A 17,071-nucleotide genomic window follows, 5' to 3' on the forward strand; every position below is an offset into this window, starting at 1 on the left:
TGACGCGCCAGTCTGTACAGAGGGCGCCAGCACAGACCGCCCTGGTGATTCAGATAGGCCACCACCGCTGTGTTGTCGGAACGAACCGGGACGTGGTGGCCTTGGAGATCGGGCAGGAAACTCCTTAGAGCCTGGAACACCGCCAACATCTCGAGACAGTTGATATGCCACTCGGATTGATGCACCTGCCAGGATCCTCTTGCAAAGCGGCCGTCCATGACCGCGCCCCAGTCCGTGAGGGAGGCGTCTTTCGAAATGACCAGCCGGCGACAAGACCCTCCCAGCACGGGCCCCTGGGACAGGAACCAAGTTTCCTTCCAAACTGATAGGGAACGAAGACACTTGCGCGTAACCCAAATCAGACGGAGAGGATTTCCCCTCGGGGAAAAACCCTTGGTCCTTAGCCACCACTGCAGAGGTCTCATGTGCAGCAGTCCAGATGGTATTACGCTGGCCGCCAGGAGACCCAACACTCGTTTAAAGTGTTTTATAGTGATGGCGTGGCCTAACTTCACCCCTTTCACGGCAGCCAATATGGTGTCGACACGTGCCGGGGGCAATTGTGCCCACATCGTTGTCGAATCCCATACTACCCCTAGGAACGTAGTCCGTTGGGTGGGCGCCAGCACACCCTCGCGTTGAGCCTCAGAAGATGAGCCAGAACGACATCTCGATGCCGAACCGCCAACTCTCGAGACTGGGCTAGGATGAGCCAGTCATCGATGTAGTTGAAATCCGGACGCCCTGGAGCCTCAGCGGGGCCAGTGCTGCATCCATACACTTGGTGAATGTGCGAGGGGAAAGGGCCAGGCTGAATGGAAGAACCCGATACTGGTAAGCCACACACCCGAAGGCGAACCTCAGGAACTTCCTGTGAGAAGGACGGATGGAGACGTGGAAATAGGCGTCCTTTAGATCTATCGTGACGAACCAATCCTCGGATTGGATGTGCGTCACGATGGCGGGGATGATGAGCATCTTGAACCTGAATCTCCTCAGAGACCGGTTAGAACCCGCAGATCCAAAATAGGGCGCAGCCCTCCGTCCATCTTGGGGACTATGAAGTACCGGCTGTAGAACCGGCGTCTCTGTCTGGGGGGGAGACACGTTCCACGGCCCCTTTCCTCAGCAGAGTACGAACTTCCTGTCCCAACACCAGACCTTGCTCCACCACAGTCCAAACCACCCTGTTGAATTTTGGAGGGCGGGTTTTGAACTGTAGTCGGAACCCATGTATGGCAGTGCGCAGGACCCACGGAGAAATGTTTGTCAGGCTCCTCCAAGCCTCTGCAAAGTCTGCCAACGGAACCAGCCCCTCTGGTGGACCCCTGAAGCCCCAGAACGGCAGGGGAGAGCCGCCGAAGATCCACGGTGAGTGAGTCTGAACGCCGCCTGACTGCAGACCCTCGGGGCAGGCAGTACGGCGTGGACTCGATGGTGGCAGGTGCGTCCTGAACGTGTAAACGGCGGGATAACATCACCCGTTGCCACGGCGGAGGGGACCTTGATCGGCCTCCGGGGGGGGGGGGGGGCGGGAGGGGAGAAAGACTCCCCTACCCTGGTCTTCCCTGAGCTCCGTCGGGACTGGATGACGGTCCTCAGATCACGTCTCTCAGAAGGCTGAGGGTGACAGCACCGTCTCGCTACCCCAGCTCCTCGGGGGGGCCCCCGAGAAGCGACACTCTGCTTCCTCTCCTCTCCGTAGGAGCTCGTAGAGGGAAGGGACCTACGCCTGGCAGCCTCAGCTGCCTTGGGTCCAGACCGGCCCTGCGTCTAACGCTCCATGGTTCTGCGACGCTCCGCCAGATCTTCCTCAGATGGACCCCCCCTCTGAACCATCTCCTGTAGCAGGTCGGCTTGGTAGGCTTGAAGCACCGCCATGGTGTGCAAGCTCGCACCTGCCTGGCCCGCTGCCATGTACGCCTTCCCCACGAGCGTAGATGTGGTGCGACATGGCTTGGAGGGTAACGCCGGCTTCTCCAGGGAGGACGCAAGTCGAGGGGAAAGCTAGCTAGCAAGTGCATCCTCCACCCGAGGCATCCTCCCATTACCACGGTCCATAACCCCCATCACATTACTGTAATTCAGTGATAGGGGTGTGGAAAGCCGTGTAGAGAAGGGTCTGCCCCATGATTACTCAGTTCATCACGTAAATCAGGAAAGAATGACCGGCGTGGAGGTGGCGCATGGTGCTTAAGAAACCTTTCATCAAGCTTACCACTAGCCTGTGGTGTCTGCTCCTCCTGTGGCCAGTTGATGTTGAGCTTAGCCACGGCTCTAGTCACCACCTCCAGCAGCACGTCATAGTCGGGCGCCGCCAGATGACGCCGCCCCGACACCCGGAAGTCATCGTCCACTACGCTGAGCACGTCCGCCTCCTCGGAGTCGGATTGCTGCAGCGTCTCCGGATCCAAACCACGAGCGGGGGAAGCCGAGAACAGGCTCCCGAACGAGGAAAGGAAGCTTCGGAGCCAGCGGATGAAGGTCGGAAAAAAGCCTCAGCCGTCCCGAAATCCTCCGACAGATCACGCTGTGAACCCCATGAGTGAAGCCGCCGGGCCGCCTCAGCGGTGCACCACAGGGAGAACACATCCGGCCATCCTTGGAAAAGGGAGCCATGCTGTACCTCAGTACCCGCATGTAAAAGGGCTTCGCAACGGGCGCAGGCAGCCCCCTCGAGAGCTGCCCGGGCGTGCTCCATCCCCAAACATGAGACACACATCTCATGAGAATCTCCATCCGTGATGTACCGAGGGCAAGAAAAAAACACACCTTCTGTACATCTGGTTGCCGGACATGCTGGTAGACTTCTTCAGGTAAGACACACTGCTTGTAGGACTGGAGCTTTCTTCAAACAACATACAGAGCGCCTGCTGAATAGAAAAAAGCTAATGATGAGTGTGTACAGGTGTGCTTTATACTCCTCCGGTTATTCCGTCACACCTTACCGTTCTAGCAACAAGCCAAGAGGATTGGAGTGATTTCATTCACGTTCAGACCTGCTACGCCTAGAGGCGTTCCCATAGTGTCGTAACCGACGCAGTTCGAGTTCCCTCGAAGGGGAACTAGTTTAAATGAGTGTATTAGTATTTATATTATTATAATAATATAAGATAAAAAGATCAATTTTAATCTAATACATACTGTTAGTATGTTAAAATATTAATGATTTAATATTATTATATGCATTGTCATTTTATGTAATAGTACAGGCCACTATATAGCTCACCACTAGTATAGTATTTATTCCAGTTGGACAAACATCAGTTTCATGTTTTCATTCATTAAATCCTTGCGCAAGAAAAATGCCCTACATTTGCAATTTGTAATAATCCGAACCATTCATGCAGAATAAGTTCAACATTTGAAAGTTTACTGTAGCATGTCAAACTTTTTTTTATGTCCCACCCCATCCAGGCTGTGATTGGTCAGTTGACTAAAAGCTAGCTAACCCACAACCTCCTTATCTTCTCCCTACTGTCTTTTGTCTCACCTCTCCAGCCAGTGACATCTCTGTTTTGAAACGAGCTGCTCAAGCGGCCACCAAGCGACCCGCCCATCGGGATCTCTCCCGGTGCTCTGGTGACTAGCTGTTTTTTTTCCTGCCAGAGTTTCAACAACTCTCATATGATTGACACCAGCTTTGCATTGCGTCCTGCCTGCCCAGTTCTTGGGGTGGGGTTGTTTTGAACGATTATCGGCGCGGTGTGCGCTGCCAGGAATTGGTGTATTTGGAATTAGTGTAGACGTGGTCCAGCGTGTATGTTCCTCTGGTGGGGATGTGGACATGCTGGTGGAATTTAGGTAATACTGTTCTCAGATTTGTTTGATTAAAATCACCAGAAACAATAAAAACACCATCAGGTTGTTTTCTCATGTGACTGCTGATGACTTTCATACAGTAGTGCAACAATAAAAACACTGGATAATTCTTTGGGCAAATAGTAGGGCCGACATCTCAACATTAAAAAATTCCACATCTGGTAAACACTGTCCATCCACTTTAGCTGTGTTTGAGCACCAAGCATTATTTATGTAGATACACAGTCATCCACCCCTCATCTTACCGGACTCTAGTGTCCTCAGGCACGTTGCTCTGCAGCCAAGTCTTTATTACTTTTTTGTATATATGCTTCTTTAACTGTTTGCAAAAGCTTGAACAAATGAGTTTGTGTGCACCTGGATGTCTGTTACTGTATGAGAATGTATGTTATATTTATTTGTGTGTGTAACTGGCCTTTAATAAGGATGAGTATGTGGCATGAGAGGGTGAGTAGGGTTTTAAGGAAAACGTAAACGGAGAGCTCTAATTCTCAACTTTATAGTAGCTTGGTATTTCAGTAAGCACAACATATTTTCAGAATTATGTTATGCCAGGATTATGTGGTCATCAAAGTTGTGGACGCCATCATCCCACTCCTGGTACCTGTAGATCATGCCGCAGTTCAAGCATGACTTTCTGTAGGTTGATATGCCTTCATGTGGGAAATATGTAAAGTATGATTATAAGAATCAATGAATGAACTGAAATGACTTGCCTTCAACTACACCTGTACTGATCAGTAGAGGGTCATGAGTACACAATCAGACTCCTTGCATCTGGCCTGGGGGAGTTCGGCAGGTAGTTTTTTATTTGCCATGAGGTTGTTCACCATCCGTGCTACACCTTTATCACTTGGTGGATAGTTCTCTTTCACTTCAGTTGTGTCCTGTCCTGGTGTGCTGTGGTGGGAGGGTTCCCTCTTCTGTGGTTTTCACTCTCCAAAACAATATCCTTTTGGTTACAAAGAGATGCCATTTACCAACTGCTTTATGTATGCAAGATTGCCTTGCTTTTAAACAAGAACAATGCCAGGTGTTCAGCTTGCCATCATAAGCTGTTACAACACTTCCGAGCCTACTATAATAAGACACCTCCGACTCGTACACCGAAATATGAATTTTGTTGATGGTCCAACAACAGTTAGCTGGACAGCACCCTCACCCTTTCCTTCGCATTGACGCTGTATGAGACTGGACTTCCGTTTCCCATCACACCATTTATTCTCGACCATTGTTACCAAGGCCTCCTCTGTCAAAGTCACTTGTGTGTTGTCTGAACGTGAGCAGTACAATAAGGCACGTATAAGCTGACATTCAAATGGCAGCATCCCACCAATTTTGGTGTGGGTCCCCAAATATTTTGTTGGACCAGAAAATGTCCTTTGGACTGCAATCACACCATTTGTCACATCAATGTACTCACATGCCAAAAATCTGTCCTTGGACACCGTTTCAAAGCAACATGTATGCTTTCTTCGTAAATGTGTTTCTCCTAAAAAGTTTTTATTTAACTTCAGCTCTTGAGGGGCCATTGGGCACTGTTTAAGGGCCTCTGGGTACTCTTGAGGGGCCATCGGGTGTGCTGTTTAAGGGAATCTGGGTGCTGATGGTATGTTATGTGCGTCAGAAATTGTGCTGATTATTGTTGCCCTGCAATAGCAACATTTAAAGTGTGTCCCAATTCGGCAACTCAAACCACACTTAATGATTGTGAATTCTGAAAGACAGTAATAACAGTAAAGTAACAAGTTATAAAATTTAATTAAATACATCGCGGTGAAACTGTTAAAATCTGTTGTTGGAGCCATAATAACTTTACTATGGTATTTAATAAACAAACAAAGAAATAGTACCATATTGTGCAGCCTTATACGTGCAGAAGGGGCAATGAAGAAGATGACTGCTGCTGCATTTTGCTATTTTGGGACTCTCGCCCTCCAATAACATTCTAACTTGTCTCTATACATCAAAGAAAATAAGCATAGACATAAGCATAAAATAAGGAATATGAAAACTATCATATTGTAAGTTAAATAGGCTACTATGTGTAATGTTAGGCTGGGCTCTATTTTGGGACCTATTCTGTTCTCTATTTTTATAAACGATTTAGGTAATCATTTATTTAGGACATTCAAGCAAACATACACTTCTATGCTGATGACAGTGTCATTTATACACATGCTCCTTCCATAGCACAGGCTGTGCACGAGCGTCAGACTACATTTCAGTCATAACAAACTGCTCTGCTCAATTTAAAATTGGTTTTAAAAGTTCAGTGTGTTCAGTTGCAAATTGCCCCCCCCCAATTGTATAGCTACATTGCTACATGAAGTTTACAAAGGCATTGTGTGGTGAGGATCAAGGCTCCTCTGGCTTTGCTTAATTAGATAAGCAAACATTTTTTACTTCCAGGGCAGTAAACACCCATATACTTAAAAGGTAATTACTGTTTATTTCAAAAATGTTTATTTTAAAAAGAAAAATCTAAACACTTTCCACCCATGTACTGTATATATAAAGTTTCCAAAACCTGGGGGGCTGCGCCCTAGCGCCCTCTATTGGCCAGCCACCACTGCGGTGGAGCATAATTTTAAACAATAGACATTTTGCTATTATCAAACATCATATCGCAAAGTGGCATACGGTAGTAACAACGGGCCCCATTGCAGGCTGTTATGATGGGCCCTTGGGCTACACCTGTTACGAAGCACACACTCACACTCTGCGTTCGTGTCTAGAAGGGAACCCTTTATTGGCACAGACACGCTGCAGCAGCTGTGTTGTGTGCGCCCGGACGCAGCAGGCTAAAGTAAAGTACTATCATGTGATGGATTTTACAGTCGGACTGTGCCACCTAGACTTTTGTATTTGCAAAGTATATAAGTCAAATGGAAAGTTATAAGAAGCATGGCCAGTGCTGTCATTGTCAAAATCCTGAAACGTCAACAGCTGAGTGCAGGAGGTGTGCACAACACTGAAATGGCACAGACTTTTTTGGGCAATTTCAGTACAACAACCTCCCGAATCATGACAATGACATTTCTCTTCGACAGAGAGGCAGACATTATGGTGAATAAGAAAGAAAAGTGGCCTACTCATAATACAACACCATCTGCCCCTGAAATGATAACAGCCTTTAAAACAGCAGCACGTCAACGACACCAAATCCACTGAAAAAGCACTTACTCACAAGTTACTGAGCTATTTGAAAGGCATCCAACGAGCCTGCATTGAGGGAGATCTTTGACAATGTCCTCAGTAATCCAAAAGAATCTTATGTGGGGGCTTTGCAACCCTCTCCTCCTGTTATTTTCTCTCCTGTCTCTTCTTGAAAATACTTTTATGTGCGAATAGCATGACTACTAGCTTGCACATGTGCTCTGCTGGTCTACTGGTCAGATTTTGTGTTTCACCCGATTTCTAGAGTCTTGTCGTCTTGTCACATGATCAAATAGAAACTTAAGATTGGGAATTCATGCACAATATTATCACATATCACATATTACCCAGCAATCATCACTGCATATGTGGGCTGAGTGTATATATATAGCACTTGCTCACCATTGACAACACAGTTTGAGGTGAGATAGGTGTTTACTATTGGTTGATGACAATGCATTTTTATCATTTAACTGAAACTGACAACGGCCAGCTCGTAACTCGGCGGGGCCACTCTCGTCTATATCTACACCCCTGCACACAGCCCTAACTGATATCATACACAAATAACTAGTTCTCACGGTAGTGAGAGCAAGACAAGAATCAAAGAAACCAGAAATCAAAGAGAGCAAGAAAGAAACCAAGATGTTGGTTTGGACAACAACTTTGCAAGCTTTGGAGAAGTGTGCAGTTTTTCTGCTTCTCTTAACTCCTATGACTGTACCTCTACCAAACTAAGATTTATCAGATCTTAATGTTAATTGAGTTCAATAGCACAGACCAGTTTATCTGGATTTAAAGACCTATTATGCTTTTCCATATTTTATGACTTTACAATGTTACAATTTCAGATGTTTATGTTAAACATGGCCAAAGCTTCAAATATTGAGGTAAAAGCATTAAAAAATATCCTCAGATTTCCTCAGCTTTTTATACTAACAGCTCCATTTGATGACACACGGACCTACAGACACACCACACAATCACATCCTCAATATACTGTAACTCTAAAGGGAAAGACCGTAACGGCAAAGATGGCGGTTAACCCGCCCTTATGTCCCGGTGACCAGTGAAACTGCAGTTCTGGCTCTCTCCCGATCCATTCAGATAGGAGCCTGGTTTTGTTAGTCCGAAAGAGCTGCACGGAAGCGTTGCCAAGATGGCTGCCGAGTGGCATGACTTGTCTATAAGGACTTTGGTACAGCTCAGCGGGAACAACAGCCTGGTAACATGCTTCAGGTCTTGGCCAATCAGAAGACAGAGGGGGGTCCCTAAAGACACAGGAGCATCTACAGCTTGTTTTAGAGGCTGAAATGAAGGCCTTCATGAAGGGCCAGTATAAGATAGAAAATCCATCCATCCATCCATCGTCAACCGCTTATCCTGCATACAGGGTCACGGGACAGAAAATGTCTTTTTTAAACTTTGAATCATGCACAGCTGCTATACAGGATTGGCAGAACTACAATATAGGACTGGAAATGCAGTATGTAATAGGTCTCCCTTAAGGGTTTAATTAATGACTTTGCACAGCGAAAGGTTTGGGGAGTGACCCTATGATGTAAGTATTTACTAATTATTTGACTAATAATTAATCTAGCCTACATACGTGTTTGTGTTTTTACCTTTGCACAGACATAAAACATTTTGTCAATAATGTCAAATGAGTTTATCCCATTCTTCCTTAGGCTTATTTTAACTGCTCTTCAGCTGACTCCAGATTATCACAGTCATTAAAGTAACCAAATTTTATTAAGCTTGACATATAAATTGCAGGTACATAAGGTGACAAAAATGATCACAACAATATTTTCTTTTATTCCAGACACAAAAGCACTGTCACTCTGAAACGCTTGAGACCAATGCCCTTCTAATTTGGTTCATTATATAATTTCCACATGATCATGAATCTGCATATCACCATGTATAATCATGTTGTTAAGTTCAGATACTGCAGCAAAAATCTGTGCATTTGTGCCTGCTCAGTCCAGTTGGCAGCCCTTGAGAGAGATAAGAAAGAATGAGTGAGAGAGGGTCTCATACTTTTAGCAATGTCTCATCACTTCATGGCTTATTATTCTAGAACTGAACAACAACGTTTTGGTGCTAGACCTTCAGGCAAAATTTAGCTCAGTCTAGCACCGAAATATATATATATATATATATATAAATCTAAATATATATATATAGATAAATAGATCTATTTAGCAAGTTGGTCAGTGTGCAGGAGTTTTTCTTTGCAACTTTGGACCCACCCGTCTCTCTCCGACACACTTATTTCTCATTATAGAGGTGCAAAGTAATTATTATTATATTATTCCAGGACAAAATGATTGAGAGAGAAAATTGAGGGTACAAGCAAATGTAAATTACCTGTGGCCTGACAAGTGTATTGTACTTCTCGGGGGCTGCAGCACTCATTACTGTTGTGTAAACAGTAATTCTGGGAGATTATCAAGATAGCAGACAATAGATACTGTCAAATGTCATGCTACACAAACTTTTTTATAACAAGTAATGTAAAGGGTCCTTAAAAAGTAGAAACAATAAGCATATAAATAAGTCTATAGAACTGCATTTCATGCACTCAAAATCTTTAACACTTTTAATGTTTTGACCAAAACTCAGCAACTGCTGTTCTGTATGTGACTTGCTATGTGCTGAATGTGTGTATGGTGTCAAACAAAAGCCTATTGACAATATTGCTGAGGTGGGCCAAAAGGGAACAGAAACTGGTATGCGCACAGCTGCCCCATCTCAGCAACATGAACAGTCATGTGACTCCTTGAAACAAAAATGAGAGCAAATTGAACAGATAACGTTCTGCTTACCCATTGCAGACAGGAAACAGCGACAAAACCTGGAGGGCAAGACTCTGTTATGAATCCATACACTGTTTCTGACTTTCAAAATGTGCAGTATCACATGCACTTTGGTCTCCTGAAATATAGATTTACCGGTTCATACTTGCCTGATAAAGTGTATCCATGTCGATGTGATCTTGACCAGTAGCATTTAGGGCTTTGTTGGCTATTTCTCTACGAAATGAACACATATCAACATCATAATAATAGTAACAAAAACAATATTGTGGAAGTACATCATGGGAGATGACTCACCTCCGATGATCCATGGCAGGGGGAGGAAGCCAGTGGTCAAAGTTTGTCTCCACTCTGTACCATCTACAATTTTATATTTGGTTTCAGTTATGGAACATGCACCACAATTTAAAAGATTCTTCTCAGATCCTTTATTTTCCTACCCTCCATTCACAGGATCCAGTGACCAGATATCAGCGGGGCCTGTCCGGTCTCTGGTGATGACAGCCCCTTCCCCTGCACGCACCCCACCCACAATGTAATACACTCCGGTGATGATGGGGGTTTTGGAAAGACGCATCACTGCATCCTGAAAGTCCTCCGCTTCCTCCAGTGTCTACATAGGTTACACACGATTAGTCAAAGTTTCACTTCCACATACAGTATATACCCTTATTATTCTAAATTCTCTAACATACTCACCTCCCTAACCAGCCAGCTTACTGGGGATCTCCGAAAGAGGAAAGCAGACACCACGTTCTTCCACCAGTTCCACCAATGTTCATTGCCTGATCGTCACAAACACAGAAACTAACATGACAACAAAAAGAAACAACAGAATCTGACTATTGCAATATTTCTGGACAAACATGACAGCTGAGAAGGAGTCTGGTCTTACCTCGCTGGTCGCCAGAGACAGTAAACTTGTTCGGACTCTGTCCCGTCCATAGGCCAACGTAGCCAGCAAATGAAGTTCCACGGTACGCCACCTGAATGGGTGTGTCAACAAACCACAACAAAATCAAATGCACCCCTTCTATATGTAAGGACTTTCATTTTGCACATACTAAAGTGTACTGACTGGCATCATTTTGGATAAATGATTTTTACATTTTTGGGGTATAGTTTGACGAGGTATAACAGTTGCTATGCATGCATGAATACAGACTGTACCTTTCCATTCTTGAAGAAAACAACATTGACAGTCAGATTCCTCAGAACAGGATGTGGATAGTCGAGGTTCCTGCCGTGGTACACGTGTCCATTTATATCCTGAGCTACGATGCTAGTGCAAAATCTAGGAATGAATAAAGTTGGTTTGCATGCATGAGAGGGCTTTCACCTTAATCTTGCACACTTATTAGTCATTGTGAGCTTCTGCATTGTTTCTATTGTGCATGTGTTATTAGATTTAAAGTCATACATACGCAGATATTTCATAAGCAAAGTTGAGAATTATAACATCTGAAAGGTTTCCTCCCAAATGTGACGCCATGCCACGGATCTCCCCCGCGTAAGGCTGAGGAATGTACTTTTCCAATGCCATCACAATAGGTGCAACGGCGTGATGCACCCATTTTGGAACTGTGGTGCTGACAAAAAAAGAAAAGAAAAAGGAAACATGTTTGTGTGCAATAACTGTCAGCACCACTACTGGGAGATAAACACAGTACCACAGTCCTCATTAACCCAGAATTTAGTTTAACTGCTGATTCAAGGCTGACAGAAAGTGCCAATATTAAGTTAACATTATCTTAGCATGTTAGATTTCTAATTTTCACTAGCAATTTGTGGTTATATCCCTGGTGATCACAGTTCACCCCCTTTGTTTACCACCAGTGAAATTATCATGTAATAGAAAGTGAAAGCATGCTTCTGTGACCTATTAGATACTTAGAATATTTATATGCAGATCTAGACAATCTTATTTACAAAAGTATATTTATGTATCACTCTTATAGATATATAACTTATATCTAAGTTAAATGCGTTGACTTACCTAACATATGCACTAACGTTACTCTCAGCTATTTAGCTAACTTCAGCAGCATCTGATAAAACGTAGCACTACCTTGTAATTTGTAACTCAACTTTACTTTCTAGAAATACAAAATATATAATACTTACTTTGAATGTACAATTCATTGTTAGTAACAACATGGTTTGAGCCTCTGAGAAACTCACTCAATGACTTCTGCGGCGGCTTTATTCAGGTAGTCTGCGTCAAAGACTTTGATCAGAGGCAGCCATCGCACTTCTGGATCTTCATCCAAGCTGATATTCAGTGTGGGTGGCGCGAACTCTGCCCGAAACGACACCACGAGTCCGAGCAGCAGCACCGCAGCCCGTAGCACCATGACCGGTCCAACCCGTGAGAGCCGGAGGCTGCCGCTGCAGACACTGGCTGCCTGTGACTATGGAACAACAAGCAAGAACAAGGAAGAGACTTCCGCTCCGAGTTTTTCAGAATAAAAGAGTAAAAGTACGAATTGCGCAATTCTCACAATCGTGTGCTCCCGCAAACAAAAGGCTTTTAGCTTTTTGATAATAATATTAAACACAAAAAATACTTATTGTAACCAAAGTATCAAAAGTATCTGATGATTGTCATTTATGCATTAACATGTGACTAGAAAACTGATTTGTTTTGTATGTAAAACTAATTTGTCAACAGGCTAGCTGCTGAATAATGCAGGCTACTAGTGGAGCAAAAGGACAACATTTCACTCCGAAATGTAGTGGAGTTGAAGTATAAAGCTGAATAAAATGGAAATACTCAAGTTCAACCTCAAAACTGTACTTTACAGTAGGCCTACTTGAGTAAATGTAGCCTACTTGCCAACACTAAATAACACATAATAATAATTAAAAGAAATAATAATAATAATCTCACCAGTGTTGTAATATTTCTTGCTTCACTTGTGTTAGGCTACTTAATAATAAGTAATTTCTCATAATCAATTTAGCATAGGGGGTAAGTGACACAAAAACGGTTTGACAGTTGTCACCCCTCTCACAATGATACAGGAAGTCAGTTAGAGGAATCAGGGTAACTGAGCTTGAAAGAGGAACTCTTTGGCTTTGTGTGTACTTAATATTCCATATGTAACAGTTTCTGAGGCCCTGCCATGATTTTCCTGCAAAGATGAGGTCTCATGCTGTTTTATGGAGAAAAACAGAGGAATAATACATTTTGTGTTTTAGAATAATTAGAGATATGGTTGCATTTTCCTACATACTTAATCTTGTTGTTGATATTTTAACAAAATAATTAATTTAATTAATTTGTAGGGAGTACACTTTTATTTTGAAAAAAATAAAACAAGAAATCTGATAATTGTTCTTGCCAGTGGAATGCAGTAATGCTTGAAAATCCAATCTGAATGATTATTTTGTCTTTACTGAGCTTTGTAGACATTTGAACAAACTATTCTTCACAATTTCAGTTAACTTAAAATTTTAAGCAGCAGGGGGGAAACGTATTTTTAGGCTGATGTGCCTTAATATTATTGCATTGTAGGCCAAAACATTATATACAAAATATCACACTTTCAAAAAATCGCTATTTTGCTATAATATACAGCATATTCCTATTTATTTTATTTCTATGCAATCCAAAAATACTTGAGTCTAGATTGATTATGATCAGGAGAAACTGCTGCTCATCCTCATGAGGAAACACACACTCAGCTGAAAGTGTTACGTCATGTGATGCCGGAACTGATCATTTTGTCTTTGATGACTGAAAATTGCATTGGCCCCGAAATGGAGATTTCTTTTGCTGCAACAAATGCATAACATACTGTAAATCTTTCATGAACTTCATTAATTCCTTCTGCATGTGCAATGCAATGGTTAACCCCTGTATTGTCTTGGGAAGCTCTGGTATCCCTCAGGTCAAATTGACCGGGGAGATATTTGGGTTTTTAAAAACAATTCTGATATAAAACTTTACTTCATAAACCATTGAACATATATTGTCTTTATCTCAATTTCAAACAAACTTATAGTGTAAGAAAATGTTTGATGGTTAGAATGTTATGGAATGAAGTGGTTTGCAGGAAGAGTGCAGGAAAGTAAGAATAACCATCTTCTTGGTGCTTAAATTATAATAATGTAACATTATCTGTGTGTGTTTGTGTGTGTGCATGTCTGTGTGTGTTTGTGTCTGTGAATGTGCATCTCTGTGTAAGACATATGAAGGATGTAAATGTGTGCAGTATAGTAGCATGTGTGCTGAATTGTTTTTGTTTGTTTGTACATGTTTATCATAGAAAATAAGCAAAGGCCATTGAGTTTCAGGTAGAAAAAAATTATACTTGTACCATTTTTCTTCAGTTTGACCTGAATTCCATATCAGAGTTTAAGTATTTTTTGTTGTAAATAACTGTTTGCTGCTATAGCAGATTAATTTGATTAATATTATTAGCCGCAATAGTATAGTATTTTTCAAATAAATATATTAAGGAAGAAAAGGTGTGGCAAGAACTACCTGTTGTTGTACTTGATATATGAAGTTGTAACTTAATCTGTAGCAAGAGGGTGTGACATATTTGGATAACATAAAAAGTAGTTTGTAAAAACCTATTTATAATTATGTGAACTGCAATCTGTTTTATTGATTTCTTTTTAGAAGCAGCTGACCTTTTATTATGCTTAATAAAACAGCAATATGTGAAGGGCTTTTTCATTTAGAATTTATGTTAGACAACACCAGTGACCATAATATGTTGTCTATACAGTTTGATACAACCAATGTCAAGCTTTTGCATCAGGTTCTTCTGAAAACTTCTTGTCCTCGGCTAGTCCTCTGTGTGGCTGTTTGTGGATCAGCCTCTCAGCCTTAACAATTTCACCTGCCGCCTCATTCACAGTGCACACTGTTCTAAGCAACAATCCCCATGCATAGATTCCATCTTAATCTGACTTGTTATGTTATTCTAAAAGTCATTCTTTTGATGTTGTATTTGGAAGCCAGTCTTTATCTCGTGACAATCTTTGCTGCTGCCTCTTTTACACTGGTGTCAGTGTTTTCAGCTGTAGCCATCAGGGTTGCCACTTAAAGCAGTGAAACTCCAGAGAGGCCACATCCTGCTTTGGCTAAATTATGAATTCCCCTCCAGTCAGTAGCGGTCGGATATATTCAGATAAGATTGTGCACTAATTGAGGATGGCAGAAAAAAAGGAGATTTATTCAAAATTGTGTGTTTGTGCTTAATGGTTAGTGTGTGATATCAACACTGCCATGGGGAGAGTTTGGGATAATGATTCCCAATGCAGCAATCAAATGTTATACTGTATATTTGGTCATACCAAAACTCCTTACTTACCTCATCTACCATGGCAATTATCTTTGTACTCCTATGGAAACCTAAACCTACATTAATAAATTTTCTGTGCCACTTGGGGGCAGCACATACAAGCTGTAAACAACTGTCATGTGTTTTTTACCATTCACACTGTAAAGTTGATAGGGTGAACTTGTTAGCTAACAGTTGCTAATCTATGCATAGCTAATACAAGCAACATTAGCTTTCGTTTAGTCAAATATTCACTCTCCTTTTAGCTCTGGTCTGGTTCCCTCCTGAGCAAAATATCTGGTTCTTTAGCTGCTAAATGCTCTACTCTGTTCACCAACTAGCTGCTAATGTTGTCTTTTTGCTGTTTGGCAGTGTGCTGTGGGTTTATCAGAGTGTTTTCACTGAAAACATCTTCCTTCTGTGGCTGGAAATGACCTTGATGGGAGCAGTGAGAATGAACCAAAACAATTAAGTTGCGTGCAGTGAAACTAAAACAATGTACTGAAAGAAACTGAACTGCTTCATAACGCTGAGAAGAAATACAGAATTAGGTGATAATTCTGTGTGACTCTGTCTTTGTTTCATTGTTAAATATAAAAAAAATAAAAAAGTTGCCCTAAGCGGCCATCCATTTAAATATTTTTTTTACTCTTTTATTCCCGCGATAACGGGATAATTATCATGTGATTAGTGTCAGTAGTTAGCTCAGTTGGAGTACAGGACTCATAGTTTCTGGGTTGTGTGACAAACTTTTTAAACAATCTTTTCCATAATTATCTTCAATAAAGTTCTTTTGAAGACACTGTCATACGCTCACAATAAAGCACCTGTTAGACTGTGTGCATCCCGGTGATTGGTCCACATCCATCAACCTATGGACTTTTCATTTACCCATCATTCCCAGGCAGAGGAAATTCCTGCACTTCTCATTCAGGGGAATCCATTTAACGTCACACAAAGGTGTGATTGGATTCCCCTGAATCTCGTCATAACAACTTTGTTGAAGAAGATAATAAAAACACACAAAATAAGAAGGGGAGAAAGCAGTGATTGAAGACTCAATTCTTAGGTTACAAGTCCTGTGCTTTACCATCTGAGCTAACCAGTAAAACTAATAACTTGTCTGAAATTATCCTAAAGAAACTTACCTGCCAACCCCTGTATTCAGCTATGGTTTGTTATCTCAAGATCACAAGAAAATTACCTCATTATCAGAGAAACACTTGTAATTTGTATGGATGGTCGCTTAGGGCTTCCATATTAAAGATTCTGTCAAACTCTTCTGTATTTAATGCACAGAACAATGGCCAAAACGACAAGCATGGGATTTTGATGAGGTAGTTTCACACTGACAGTATATATGTCAACTAACTTTTTACTGACATATTCTCAGTTGGCAGCATCAATCAGTTGTGGTCTAGTGAAGATTTATACCAGATAAAGTGGTAGTCAATGCTGTATGAAGTACTGAATCCACAAGGTGGTGCTGGTACACCATATTTGAGCACATCAGGACTTTCAACAGGCCCGTGGAGCATAATACTTTAAATGCTATAAATACTGTTGGGGATTTTTGTTTATCAGCAGACCACATTATAAAAAAATTCTGCTATCATTACAAGAAAAGCAAACTTTCCATTTCCACACTTCTCAGGGAGACATGGTGGGCGGTAAGCATATGATATAGGCTCTTTTATTATCACTATTACTACTACTACCGCGCTATTACCACCCAGGAAACTGCGCCCGAACAAGTAGCAGGAGGTTGGAGGAGACTGGTCTTCCATTATTAAATGTGAAAGTAAATCAAAGACATAAAGTCCTTTCCCCCAAAAACCTCAAATACCATTTCCATCCACTGTGGTCTTGACAGACATATTGTCTGCTCCTACTCAGCACATTTTCAGTATTGTTACAGTGGATGCCATACAGTATATAAACCAAATAAACGGTATGGATGAGAAATGACTA

General features: G+C 42.2%; 1 protein-coding gene across 1 annotated transcript; it reads right to left on the reverse strand.

Moving 5' to 3' along the window:
• Window positions 1-8,714: 8,714 nt before the first annotated feature.
• Window positions 8,715-12,242, reverse strand: LOC119886685 (N-acylethanolamine-hydrolyzing acid amidase-like). The gene is made up of 11 exons (XM_038697587.1): window positions 11,985-12,242; window positions 11,228-11,392; window positions 10,974-11,097; window positions 10,699-10,789; window positions 10,503-10,588; window positions 10,244-10,416; window positions 10,101-10,163; window positions 9,953-10,019; window positions 9,813-9,841; window positions 9,355-9,424; window positions 8,715-8,981 (listed from the first exon to the last, which is right to left on the reverse strand). The coding sequence occupies exons 1-11, from the start codon at window positions 12,155-12,157 to the stop codon at window positions 8,964-8,966; spliced, it is 1,059 nt and encodes a 352-aa protein (XP_038553515.1). The 5' UTR covers window positions 12,158-12,242; the 3' UTR covers window positions 8,715-8,963.
• Window positions 12,243-17,071: the final 4,829 nt, after the last annotated feature.

The sequence above is a fragment of the Micropterus salmoides genome, unplaced genomic scaffold (assembly GCF_014851395.1).
Source record: "Micropterus salmoides isolate LMB-PRFRI ecotype aquatic unplaced genomic scaffold, ASM1485139v1 Ms_hic_scaffold_4, whole genome shotgun sequence".
NCBI lineage: Eukaryota > Metazoa > Chordata > Actinopteri > Centrarchiformes > Centrarchidae > Micropterus > Micropterus salmoides.